The 13,415-nt window shown below is 35.9% G+C and overlaps 4 protein-coding genes across 11 annotated transcripts in view; 2 read left to right on the forward strand and 2 right to left on the reverse strand.

Annotated features, from left to right (window-relative positions):
• The window catches only part of LOC132793544 (four and a half LIM domains protein 2), a 70,712-nt gene extending 61,860 nt beyond the window's left edge, over positions 1–8,852 (forward strand). For 4 of the 5 annotated variants that reach the window (XM_060803516.1, XM_060803515.1, XM_060803517.1 and 1 more), the window contains 3 exons: positions 7,931–8,100; positions 8,161–8,347; positions 8,415–8,852. In XM_060803516.1, the coding sequence (XP_060659499.1) occupies positions 7,931–8,100; positions 8,161–8,347; positions 8,415–8,572 (515 nt within the window). In that variant the 3' untranslated portion in view covers positions 8,573–8,852. Of the gene's footprint in view, positions 1–2,472; positions 2,628–5,628; positions 5,867–7,930; positions 8,101–8,160; positions 8,348–8,414 lie in introns of those variants that run through there. The other variant, XM_060803519.1, reaches the window with a different exon arrangement.
• A 1,076-nt stretch (positions 8,853–9,928) lies between these two features.
• Positions 9,929–10,755, forward strand: LOC132793546 (ubiquitin-related modifier 1 homolog). The gene is made up of 5 exons (XM_060803521.1): positions 9,929–10,038; positions 10,094–10,161; positions 10,221–10,302; positions 10,369–10,417; positions 10,475–10,755. The coding sequence occupies exons 1-5, from the start codon at positions 9,998–10,000 to the stop codon at positions 10,541–10,543; spliced, it is 309 nt and encodes a 102-aa protein (XP_060659504.1). The 5' UTR covers positions 9,929–9,997; the 3' UTR covers positions 10,544–10,755.
• Positions 10,756–11,218: 463 nt separating this feature from the next.
• LOC132793545 (amblin-like) lies at positions 11,219–11,645 on the reverse strand. The gene is made up of 2 exons (XM_060803520.1): positions 11,549–11,645; positions 11,219–11,492 (listed from the first exon to the last, which is right to left on the reverse strand). Exons 1-2 carry the CDS (start codon positions 11,631–11,633, stop codon positions 11,263–11,265), a joined length of 315 nt encoding a protein of 104 aa, XP_060659503.1. The 5' UTR covers positions 11,634–11,645; the 3' UTR covers positions 11,219–11,262.
• Positions 11,646–12,968: 1,323 nt separating this feature from the next.
• The window catches only part of LOC132789195 (triple functional domain protein), a 59,686-nt gene continuing 59,239 nt past the window's right edge, over positions 12,969–13,415 (reverse strand). For all 4 annotated transcript variants that reach the window (XM_060797042.1, XM_060797041.1, XM_060797043.1 and 1 more), the window contains one exon: positions 12,969–13,280. In XM_060797042.1, the coding sequence (XP_060653025.1) occupies positions 13,069–13,280 (212 nt within the window). In that variant the 3' untranslated portion in view covers positions 12,969–13,068. The remainder of the gene's footprint in view (positions 13,281–13,415) is intronic.

The following is a 13,415-nucleotide window of genomic DNA, read 5'->3' on the forward strand; positions in this document are numbered from 1 at the left end:
TGTGTGTGTGTGTGTGTTTGTTTTGAGGCCCTGAACTCACAGGTGGACGACATTATATGGCTAACAACAACAGAGAAAAAAGGTGTAAATTATGACAAGCGCCTTCTGTTGTTGACTGTTGTTCTGCCGCCTTTTCAATTGAAGCGTTCCGCAAACACAATTTAGTTATGGCAAATAAGTTCGAGTTCAGTTTTTGGGCTACATTTATTGCGATAAACAATACAACAATATAAACGAGATCAACGCGAACTTATTGTCATATCACTGAGAGGAGATAAAGTGTTAAGAGCACGTACCAAATTTGGCCGTGACACTTTCGTTTGCCAACGCGGAACGTGGCCGCATTTATTAGCCGCAATTGAAGGCATTACCAAAAATGGGGGGAACTGTTGTTATTATTGGAAGTACTGACATTGCCAATTACGAGAGGAAATAAATTAAAGTTGCAGTGTAAATTGAAATTAACATCAATGTCAACGGCAACGAACGCATCCCACACGAGCGTGAATGCCAATTGAGTGGCATTTGAATACACTCACTCAGCTCAGTTCAGTTCAAATCAATGTGTATTCGTATATGTTGTCTAAAGGTGGGTCGTTAGCCAAACGTGAAGAAAGACAAGTGTCGTTTACATTACCAATTCAGGCATTAACTAATTGTCTAATCAAATACTTATTATCTACCAAGATTTTTGCTAATTTTTATTGCGTTTCAATGGCCCACAAATTACATCATGACAACACCAAAAACAAATCTCTCCCCAACACATAAATTCTCAGCGCATTATCGTTGATCTGATGATGATGATGATGACAACGCCTTCGGAATCATCCCCTGTCATCTATGTTAATTCGTGGCAAATTGTTGAACAGATCCACATTAAGCACTCGCTACCTCATGACTCAACGCAAACACTTTTTTATTTATAACTATTTGAATATTTTTGTATAGAACTTGTTTTTCATTTTCGACTTGTTGCTGCTCTCATGATTTGTGGCTTTTAAATTGGCTGCGTAACAATGAAATGGCAAACGAAGAATTATTATTATTAAAGATTGCCGATAAGCGTGTTGAATTAAATTAATGCTTTTCATATGGAAATACTACATTTTCATACCCGTTACCTAAAGGGTAGAAGGGTATTACAACTTTGTGCCTCCTTGCTCTTCTTACTACGGGTCTTAGTTGCTCTGGCTGACATTCTGGTATATTTTGCACCCTGTGGTATATTTTGAATGTAGTTCTATATCAATATACCAAATTTAGCCTTAGGTATCAAATGTAGCCTTGGTATAATTTTAGTATTGTTGGTATAGGGATAATAGGTATATTTTAAATTGAATACTGTTCTTTTTAGTATTTTTGACATAGGGGTAATAGGTATATTTTAAATTGAATACTGTTCTTTTTTTTTTTAGTATTTTTAGTATTTTTGGTATAGGGATAATAGGTATATTTTAAATTGAATACTGTTCTTTTTTGCTTTTATTCACAATAGGTAGCGGGTATTTCATAGTCGAGCACACTCGACTTAGGCTTTTTTATTTGTCTTTTCGTTTATCGACCATAATTGCGGCATATTTGTCAGAAGTTATTACTAAAAAATAATTTATGAGGCGTACAACAAGTTTAATGAGTCAGTGCGAATTTTACGTGCTCAACGCGATCTGAAGACTCTAAATTATCTGCAAGCTGCAACTTTACTTCACTTCCACTTCAGCTTGACTGCTTAATTGTTTAATTGCTTGATAAACTGAAGTTAACTATTTAATTGCAATTCAATTGATTTGTTTACTAGACAAAATACCCACGCAGATTCCGAGTCGGCAATTAATCAAACAAGTGAATGGGGAAAGAATTTAGGGCTGCTTTGACCAAATGCGGCGTTTGTCAACTGCTAATGTCAACTGCTCTGGATGCGAATTTCCATATCAGCTAGTGACAACTGGCTGTGAATTTCCATATCAACTTCGTATCAACTACTCTGGCTGTGAATTTCCATATCACATTTCCTTCACAAACAGCAGCCCACAATGTGTGCTGCTGCTCACCTTAACGCCCTGGCGGAGATTGACAAGCAACTGGAACGTAACGCAGTTATCTGCATAAAACATAAGCGAGTCAGTCTGACTGTCATTCAACCAGTTTCCGCCAGTCAAAATAGTTCATAATTGCATGAGGAGCCTAAATGGCACCTTGCCTGCCTTGTTATGTCTCTTCTCTGCCATGTTCAACAAGACGATCTTTGTCCGAGAGTTGGCGGCAACAACAAGCAGCAACAATCAGCTACAACTTGCTCGCTTGCTTACGAATTTCACTCAACAACGAACTCAACTCAACACAGCTCAACTTGAATTCAACTCACAAACTGAACTCACCTCATTTGAGTCGTTTTTTCCCCGTTGTTGTTATTTACTGTGTCGGCCTATTCGATGTTGTTTTTTTTGGCGGCTGTTCTCAGTCTCAAAACGGCTTTCAAAGCGCTCGGCAAGTGCCGCGGATGTAAATTGTTGAACGTGTTTAACGGGAGCAACGTGTTGCATGTTTGATATCAATTGCAGCGCAATCTTATAAACAAAATAGTCGCGCGGACTCGCTCGTATCATTTATTAAAAGCCAATTAAAAAGTATTTCCGCACTTCGTTATTGTTGAATTTGGCACAGCATACAGAATACAGAATACAGAGAATATTTCTCGTTTGCTGCTGTAAACAATAAATTTGTTTGGCGCAGCAAATATTCTTGTAAACAAGCTGAATTATTAAGTGCCCCCACACACAAACATTTTTTGGTGTAACTGCAGCCAGATCTCGTAAACTAGCCCTGATATAAAGCAGTTACCGCTGCTGCGTATACGCAATATTTCATTTAGTTCGCCTGGGCGTATGCGCATTGCTTGCTGCGACACTTTCAAATTAATCCCCCTACGCATATTGCATAATCCCGAAACTAGGAACTGGAATCTCGAGTCTATCGCCTCTGCATTGCAGTTGAGATCGAGTTCGAATAAAATTCGTATTAATAATAAGAAATTTGACAGCAGCTCGCTCGTTGAATAGAAATTGCATAGCCAAAACCGGAAACAATTTGAGCTGCCTTTTTTTGGCTGCATTTAAAACAAAAAAAATTGTGGCGATAGCATCGACGTGTGCCACATTTAAAGAGCTAAATGGAAAACATGAAAAGCAGCACACACAGCACAAAGCAACAACTACGATGATGGCAGACACAATCATGAATATGCACGCAAAGAGTGTAACAGCAATTTCAGTTCGCCCACTTGAGAGTTGGTTGGCATTTCTCTCTGTTTTTTTTTTTTTGTTGGCACTGCAATTGAATGCCAATTGAAATGAAATCGAAATCGAAATTAAAATCATATAAACACGAAAAACAAAAAAAAATGAAAACGACAGCTTGAACTTTTGCTGTACTTGGCTTTATTAATTGAATGTCAGGCGCAATTTATATTTAAAAAATGGAAGAAAAAAGAAAAAGGTAGCCGACCCAATAAATCTCAAGAGCACTCAATATACGGCGCCTGTTTACAACATTCAAATGCAAACGGAGAGTAGAAACCCGCTTTAAACCCTAAATGAACCTCACTGTCATTTGTCTTTGTGACTGATTATACCTGCTATCTATAGGGTAAAAGGGTATTATAAATTTGTGCCTCCAGGAAATGTATGTAGCGCGCAGAAGAAGAAAACTTCGAGTCTATAAAGTATACATATATTATTGATCAGTGTCAACAGCAGGGACGATATAGCCATGTCCGTCTGTCTGTCCGTCTGTCCATATGAACATCTGGATCTCAAAAGCTAAAAGAGATATAGATATACTTTGTATATTTTAAATATAGTAATGTATCAATATACCTAAATTAGCCTTTGGTTTAATTTTAGTATTTTTGCGGTATATCAATTTGGTATATTTTAAAATGAAAACCGCACTATTTTGAATGTATTCAGAAAATACTTTTCTATGTTACCTTCTGGTATATTTTGCACTCTGTGGTATATTTTGAATATGTTATATTTTTAGTATTTTCACAATATATTAATTATATACATATATACTTTAAAATTAATAATGTAGCAGGTATTTCACAGTCGAGCACACTCGCCTGTAGCTTTCCTGCTTGTTTTTGTATCGGCTTATCAGAGACAAGCCAAACAACAACAAGCGGGCGATTTCAATTTCTCTTTTATGTGGAAAACAGAAACCTAATAAATCTATAGACAGCTTTTGGCTGTGTGCCCTGCAGCCAGCCGTTGACATTTGCACAGCCAGGTCAGAAAGCGACATTGCTGATTAAGCTGCCTAACAAGAGACATATCACGAAATATAAAGACGATTGCATAAGCTGAACTTACAGTTGAGGAAATCATTATACAAACACAGAGAGTTGCATTCTTTGATTTCGCTGCGGAAATGTCAACGAATTCGAGTAGTCGAAATACGAACTTGCCACAAATTGTGCTGAGCGAAGCTCATCAAATGCAGAGCACGAGCGGCTGGCCGCACTTTCCATTTCATTTGCCAGCAATGCGAGAGCTTAAACACTGCATTATTATTATTGTTTTCATAAAGCGAGCTATCAATCATGCACTTAGATCACAGCTGGCTGTCAATGCGAACAATTCGACTGCCTGGCGAATTTCAATGTCGCCTCCTCCGATCTCCACTTGACCTCAACGATGGCGGCGTCTCAGTCTTGTCTTGTTGTAGGCGTCGACTGTCGACTCAATTCGTGGGCGATGTCTTTGGGATGTCGTGTTCGTTGTGTGTGTGCTGCTTGGCAACCAGCATTCAATTAGTTATAATTATGTGACACGTCTGAGAGAGGAGGGAGAGCTATAAATATAAGCAGCGATCAAGCTCAACTCAAACCACAAAATGTTATGCTGCAAAAGCCATATGAATGCTGCGGTTTACCAACTAGTTCTCAATTCGCTAACAATCAACCCGCAGACCCAATTCCCTGCCATATTAATTGCTTTGGCCATATTCCAAAGCGGTTTCCTGTGGGCAAATTCAGCATATAGAATTTGTCAATTTCCTGCCTTAATTTTGCGCGCACGCGCTCATGATAATTCTTCAACGTAATTTATTTTGTAGCTACTTTTGATTTTTTACAAAACAACAAAAAAAGTTAATTATTTAATGATTTATGAAGGCATTATTTGTAGCTATTGTTGTGTTGCTGTTGCTGTTTCATTTTGCCATGTTATTTATAAACATTCTCTAAGTTTAATGAAACTTGTTGTCGATGCGAGAAAATTTCAACGTGATGTCATTGCCTTGAGAGAGACTCGACGTCGCCAAATTTGTTGTGTTGCTTTTCGAGAGCACAAAGATCGCCTAGAGATTAGTTTAGGCTGGGCTTAAGATTGTACATCTTAACTGGTTTGCTGCCCCATTCCCCTAAAACTAAGCTCCAGTTCAAGTCCATTGATCAGCTAAACGTTGACGCTGACCCACTTGCGGAACTCTTTTTCTTTTTGCTAAACAAATTACTTGCCAACTTACACTTGGATTGTGTCGTGACTTAAAAGGCCAGTTTACGAGTTTCTTGCTGCTAATCTGAAGTTGTAGGCATTCTGTAGCAATCCCTTTGGTTCTATATAGCATATAAAACTGATCATGACCGATGTGGATGTGCTCAGCTCTAGGATGAAGTCGCGATTGCATTTGCAAACCAAAACGATTGGCGCCGAGCGCATTAAGAAGGCCAAGGATAACAACGAGGACATCGCTGTGCTCAGCATGTTCCTACCAAATGCCAGCGCTGTCGAAGAGAATCGCAGCTTCTATTGCTCCCTAGGCGATTATTGTCGCCTCGGTGATCCGCGTGCCACCAAAGCAGGTAAATCTCGCCTCGATCAACGATCAGCGATCAGCTAATGCGTTGTTGCTCGTAAATTATGTTAATTAAAAACCAGCGATACATCATAATTTATCAATATTAGTGCCCATTTAATGCTTCGGCTATTGCCAAAAAGGTTGAAAGATGATAGAAAAAAAGAAAAAAATAAATAATATAGACACCCACATGAAGTGCTTTCGTATTATGTCCAGCACTCCATAACGTCATCGCAGCTTTCGTCTGCGGATGAGTAACATTAACCCAAGCGGAGGTACACTTAAAAAACAGACAAAAAAAAAAGAAAGAAACGGACAAAAAAATAGACAATCTCTAGACGATGATGATATGCTCATTAAAAGATGTTTAATACTCGCATATGAGAGATGTAAGCAAAAAAAGTTGTTCTATCCAAATTTGAGTTCAGAATGTTTTTTCTTGAGCTGTGAAGCAATCAATTTATTTCACCCATTAAGTTAATTTTTTCTCATTTTACTTTATTTTTCTGAGCTAGGACTTATAACCAGCATGTTTATATTTACATATATTATATTACATTACATTATATTAGATTTACATATATCTACTTAACTACTCTACGTGACTACTCAAGCATTCAACTATAACATTAACTAATTTCTTAGTCAAATCTTTCTAAACTGTTGTCTAATGCATTTTTATCTTCTATTTTTTCAAGTTTTTCGACAAGAATGTATTAACTCGTTTCCTTCTGAAGCAGTATTATTTATTAATATTATATTGAAGTAAAGCAAACTCGAAGACTACTATTAAATTAATGAATCAATTAAAGAATCAACATCTTAGACAAATCCTTCTTTACTCACTTTTCTTCTCTTTTTACTTTTGACTTATGTAGGACTACTAATAGATGCATTTCCATGTGTTTTCTTGTAAAAGTCTCTATGACAACTATGTATTAAGTTCATTAATGAAAATAGGAAAAAATTTCTTGTCAAAGCTTTCTAGCTAGCGCACTTTTCGTTCCTTCTACTTTATCAATCTGTTATATAGAACTTTTAATAGAAGCTTTAACTATTTTCCCCGTAAACCATTCTATTTTTATTTCTGTTTATTTTAGCAAAGTTATTTTTTGTCTGACGAAAACTCCAAATTAATTCAAGTAACATATAAATAAAAGAAAAAAAATATTTAAGTCAAATCCTTCTTCCTCACTTTTCTCAATTAAACTGACATATAAATACTTCTAGGCTTATTCGTCATGTCTGCTATTAACAAGTGGTAACATCTCCTACATCACCTAATGTCTATGACTAAGTAACAGTTACAGAGCTCATAAATTTGTTCATATATGATTTTGCGAGTCTTTTTGATGGAAACTATTAAATAAATGAAACTTTGCCTACCACGGCGGCAATTTAAAGCATAACAAAGAAACAATAGGAGACAATAGAATTGACTAGAATGGGTTAGTTAGTAACCGCCCTGACATTATTCCAGTCAATTACCCACTTCCCTCTTGCTACCAATTGGCAGTCAGTGAACCCAACTATGAAATCCCTCCAAAGTTTTCACTCAACAAAAAACAGTAGTCGAGTCGGCAGGCAGACAATTTCATGTCTTATTTTTGGCAACAAATTTTGAGCACGCAATAAATAAACTAAAGAGATTTTTTATGCACACTAGCTGCTGAGTAGTCGGTGCCACAATGGGAAACTAATGGAGCCACGACGATTATAACGATAACTTCTAGGGGCTCATCGTGTCTCTTGAGACTGCACAATTTGAATAATTTTTGCATTAATTGTTATGAAAATCAGCCTAAAAAGGGAATGGAAAAGCGAATAAAAGGGTTACACTTTTTCACGTTGCATGTCAGCTGCACATAATGTTGGTAAAAGAAATCGGATTTTGTTTTTTACTTAGCGTTATTATTGAATGTGAATTGTGATTGGGTTTTGGCCTGAATATGTCTGGAATTTGGGGTATTTAATAGATTGAGTTACTGGTTAAAGTTCAAGGTTGCAATATGAAATTGAAATTGAAATTGATTTGTCTATGTTTCTCTCTCTCTCTATCTCTCTCTAGGTACCAAGAAAATGGAATACAAAACGCGTCAGTGGCATGAGAATTGCTTCTGTTGCTGTGTCTGCAAGATGGCCATTGGCACCAAGTCGTTTATACCGCGAGAGCAGGAAATTTATTGCGCCGGCTGCTACGAGGAGAAGTTTGCCACGCGTTGCATCAAGTGCAACAAGGTGAGTTCCCAAACGAAAGTGGCAAGAACTGCATTGCTTAAAAACAATTCTATCTTACAGGTAATTACCTCAGGTGGAGTTACCTACAAGAACGAGCCGTGGCATCGTGAGTGCTTCACTTGCACCCACTGCAACATCACGCTGGCCGGACAGCGCTTCACCAGTCGCGACGAGAAGCCTTATTGTGCCGAATGTTTCGGCGAGCTGTTTGCCAAACGCTGCACATCGTGTGTCAAGCCCATCACTGGTGAGTGGTTATACCCTTTAACATTATTTAAAATATATTATATGACTAATTTAACTCTTATCTCCAGGCATTGGTGGCACACGCTTCATTTCGTTTGAGGAGCGTCATTGGCATCACGATTGCTTTGTCTGTGCCAGCTGCAAGGCCAGCCTGGTTGGACGCGGTTTCATCACTGACGGACCCGACATTCTCTGCCCCGACTGTGCCAAGCAGAAGCTGATGTAAAGCAACTCCGCAGTCAACCTCCAAGTCAAGAACCAAGTCATACAGTCGCCTAGCAAGTCAGGACTTGGATGGAAGCAGTTGCAGCTGAAGAGAAGTGAAAGGCAAATTTAAAAAAAAGGGAGCGAGATTTAGCCATAAATTAAACATTAACAAAATTCATCGAAAATGGATCAAATCATCGGTTTGAGCGGAATATGTATTAAACGATATATACAAAACAAAACAAAAAAAAAACAAAAACAAACAAAATAATGCCTTACACTTACACATACATATACACTTATTAGATATGAGATGAGAATTAGCTAAACAACAAGAAAATGAAAAACAAAAAAAAAATTGAATCCTAAAATCAAAAGCCACAAATTTTTAAAATTATAAATTAACTATTGTACGAGTGCTTGTATACTTATTAATATAGCATCAAAAATTATATAGAGCTATACGCATAATGCTAGCCTAAACTAAAGTGGGAAAATCGAGTGACAAAACATCAACAAAAACATAAGAAACAAAATCAAAATGAAAATGATAATGAAAGAAAATCTCGCTTAAATATTGATATTTTTGTGCTTTACCATCAAATTGTATAAAATATATATTTATTATTTGTAATTGCATTTGAACGCGAAAACAAAAACAAAATGAAAGAAACACTAAAAAAACAACAAAACAAAATGATTGTAAACAAAATGATAAATACTGTAACTATTGTTGCCACACATTGCATAATGTATGTATGTTTATTTATTTATTTTAAGTTCTCTAACCACACAAAAAACAAAAGATGCGTGTAAAGGTTTTCTAACCGTGGGTTTCAGTTAAATACTTGTATTAAAACACATTTTATGTTTTCTTTTATTTTTTATATTATGTATGTTATTAAACAAAAACCTACCACACACTACAAAACACTGCAAACAAACAAAAACATATACCCAAACGCAATACACGCACACACACGTCCTAGCAATTTAATTGTTTAGTTTTATTTTCATGGTTTTGTATTATAATGAAAGCACTTTGCGCAAACTAAAAATGTCCACACATAATTATTTTACAAACGCCAACAAAATGTCAATGTCCTTAACTATTTAATGAAATTAAAGCTAAATAAATTAATAATATTCATCGATGTGTTTTGTTTTATTTCAACTTTGGTATCATAAGCGCATGTGGGAATAATTAAAATTTTAGTTACTCGAAATTCAAATTCTAAATTTTAAAATGCAAAAAGAGAACTGTTAACGCAGTAAGGAGTACATGTCGGTGTTTTTAGTGAATGGCAAGCACGATGACGATTGGCTGGTATTTTTAGTATTAAAAGTGCTTTATCGATAGTTCTCGTCATTTGAATGGTCACACACCGCCAAATAAAACAGCTGTAGAAAGCTTTTTAAAGAAACAACTCAAAACAAATGTAAAATGGGAGGCACGCCGGATCTGAAAATAATATTGGAGTTTAGGTAATTTAATGCTTGGCTTGTTATTATAAAGTTTATAAAAAAAACTGTTTTTCAGTGCTGGCGCAGAACTACTTTTTGGAAATATCAAAAAACGTGAGCTATCATTGGATGGCACTCAGAAATGTAAGCATCTTTTTATTGACTAACGAAATTAATAAATAATAAATATTGTTAATTTGCAGGGACAATAGCGAATTTATTAAAGTGGATGCATGCCAACATATTAACAGAACGTCCAGAGCTATTTATACAAGGTGACACTGTGTAAGTTGGGCATATCCAAATAGCACGTGTTGATTTTTTTACTAAATACATTTGTTGTTTTTTCAGACGACCTGGAATTCTGGTGCTGATCAATGACACGGATTGGGAGCTGCTGGTGAGTTATGTTTAAGTATGGACGCATACTTCAATTCTTAACGTTCTTAAATTGCAGGGCGAATTGGAGTATGAACTGCAGCCTAATGATAATGTGCTTTTTATATCAACGCTACACGGTGGTTAGCAAAAGCAGCTGCTAAAAACTTAATTACTATTAAAATATGTTTTTATCAAATGCTCAGAAGTAAGGTCTAAGTAAAAATTATTAATATATAAGCATAAAGTCAACTGCAAACTTTAAATGACGTTTCTATATCAAACTGAAAATTAACTCGTGAATCAACAGGTGGAAATGTAAAAAGCCCTCAAACAGTTGTAAATAAATGTAACAAAAAAAGCATTGAGCCGTTAATAATGCATTTGCTGCCTGCTGCAAATTTCTGTTCGCCTGGTCGCTCAGCTCTGAAATTGACTCATTTTTAGCTGTTCGCGCAGTTCAGAATGTGGCACTCATCATTAACAAATAACATGCGTATTGAAATGCAGACTTAAAATCAGCATAATTTATAAAAAGGAAAAATAAAAATTAACATTTTAAATCAGAATTACGTCCCTTTACTAAAATTAGCAAAGGCCCACACGATGGTTCGGGAAGTAAAGTTTTCTTCATTTTAAGTCGCATAATGTTAGCGCGCACGCTATTTAAAACACAACAACGCGGAATAACAAGTTGGGAATTATAAGGCATGGTAACTCACACTAAATGTGTAGCTGATTTTAAACCTTCGAATTTTATAAATTGAATTTATTTATTGTTGAACATTTTGCAATTTTATAAATAAAAAACATTATTTTATACTATTTAAATGTATTTATTTTGTAAATAGAAGTTAAGTAAAATAGTTAATCTAAAGGGTTAGTATGCATTATTTTATCAATTGGTTGCTTGCATTGTTTGATGCAAGCACTTCGAGAGCAAAAACGATTTCTGTTGCCACCACAACCTCTATAGGCCAACTTCTTACAGGTTTTCGTCTTTGTGTCGAAGTACCACATTTCATTATTGGAATTCTTTCGGCAAACGGGCCAACCAGCAACACCACGATTTTTAAGGCCCTCGCACACCTGTCCAACTGTAAGAAATTATTGGTTCATTGAAATATATCAAATTTTTAATATAATTACTTACATGCAGCTCCCCGACAATCTTTTTTTTCAGACTCTATGTGGGACACATAAAGGGCGAGAAAAATTAGAATTCCAACTACCTTCATTGTGCTATTAGAACTGAGTAAAGAAAGCTTATAGAACTGCACTTAAATAGCAAATTTATAAAGAAGCGTTGATAAAATTGCAACTGTTCCCGATCGGAACAACTGCTGATAGGAACAGTGGTTGATAAGCAAAACAGTCCCACATCAGTTTTCACATCAACTGGATTGAAGCTGCAACACTTGCTAGTCCAGTTCCAAGTGAAATACCAGGCGAACAGAATCAGCAGCAAGTGAATTACTAAGAGAGGAGCTGCTCCACCGGATGCCCCCTAGAGTATGCAACACTTTTTGTCAAACTATTTTTGTCGACTGAGTTCGTCTCAAGTGCTTGCACAGCCAGGCGAAATACCAGGCAAACAGAAATGTTAGCGCGTAACTGGATGAATGAGTGACAATCATTTTAATTGCTTTGGCTTCTAATGCTGCCCCCAAGGGTATGCATTTTTTTTGGTCTAGTGGAAATTTGAATTTTACGACATTCAAATTGATAGTTTTAATTTCACTTTTGAATGCTAGTAAACATTTTCTTTATATTATTTTTTTTTTCAATTGTCACTTACAATTTTTTTCTACATTTTCTTTATTTACTCTTAAATTAATACAACTCTTTTCTTTTCTATGAATGTTTGATTAAACTAATATTTTGTAACTATTGTAGCAACTACTTTTACTACTTCATCAACAAATATTTAAGTGTTCTTAATGAAGATAAACGACATTCTGAATTTTCGAAGCAACATTTATTCAATTCTTTGCTTAATTGTATACATTATTCATATTTTAAAGATATGCAATTATTTATGTATATTTGTTTACGATACTCTAAAGATAGGCACTTAATTTACATACTATTAACTAACTGTACGTTATGAATTTCGTTTTCGATTTCTGTTTTTTCCCATCTGATTTTCTTGGACGATGTAACGCCCATTTTCGGCTGGCACATGGTGAGCGCCCCTCGATAATCGTTTGTGTGTTGTGAGTGTGTGTGGCGTGTGGGTTGTTCGAGTAGATTAAGGCTGATTAAGATCTATGAAATATATTTCGACATTGACACATTGAATTCAATAATTTCAAATTTTCTAAAACAGAATTGTGTGTAGGGGAATGGATGAATGATAATGAGTGGATGAAAAGCGGCATCCAGGGAAAATAATACAATAGTAGTATTGGAGTTGTTTTATGACAAATTAACACAACTAAAATGAAATAAATAATAAATAACAAAAATAATAATAGTAATAATAATGATAATGATAATAAGTATACATATGTAAAATATATATATATATATATGATAATCTGAAACTGTATCTATAAATCTGTAGATGAAACCTTTCTTTTTTTGTTGTTTGTTTTTCCTTTTTTTTTTTTTGCTAAAGCTATACATTGTTTTGTTTGTTTTCTTCGAAATGCGATACGCTAGAGAATTGTTTTATTTATTGATCTCTGGATCGGCGGATTCGGCAGCATGCGCATAGGATTTGTAGCGTCGCAATATGACAGTCGAGTTGCTGGTGCTGGCCATCGATGCAGCTGTTCCCGATGCCGTTGACCAGCTCCCGCGGCTGCCCGTCAGCTGCTCCATGGCCGAGTGTGTATGTTCCTGATCCGGCGTTACAGATATATCGGAGAGTATGCCGCTTTCTGAATACACAATATACAATAACATATTTTAGTTGATAATACGTAGGATTAACATATTGAGGGACACAAAAGAACATGCAGGGAACACAAATACTAGTTAGGCGGGGAGCGTGAATGTGACAGGTGATGGGTGAG

Source organism: Drosophila nasuta, chromosome 3 (assembly GCF_023558535.2).
Source record: "Drosophila nasuta strain 15112-1781.00 chromosome 3, ASM2355853v1, whole genome shotgun sequence".
NCBI lineage: Eukaryota > Metazoa > Arthropoda > Insecta > Diptera > Drosophilidae > Drosophila > Drosophila nasuta.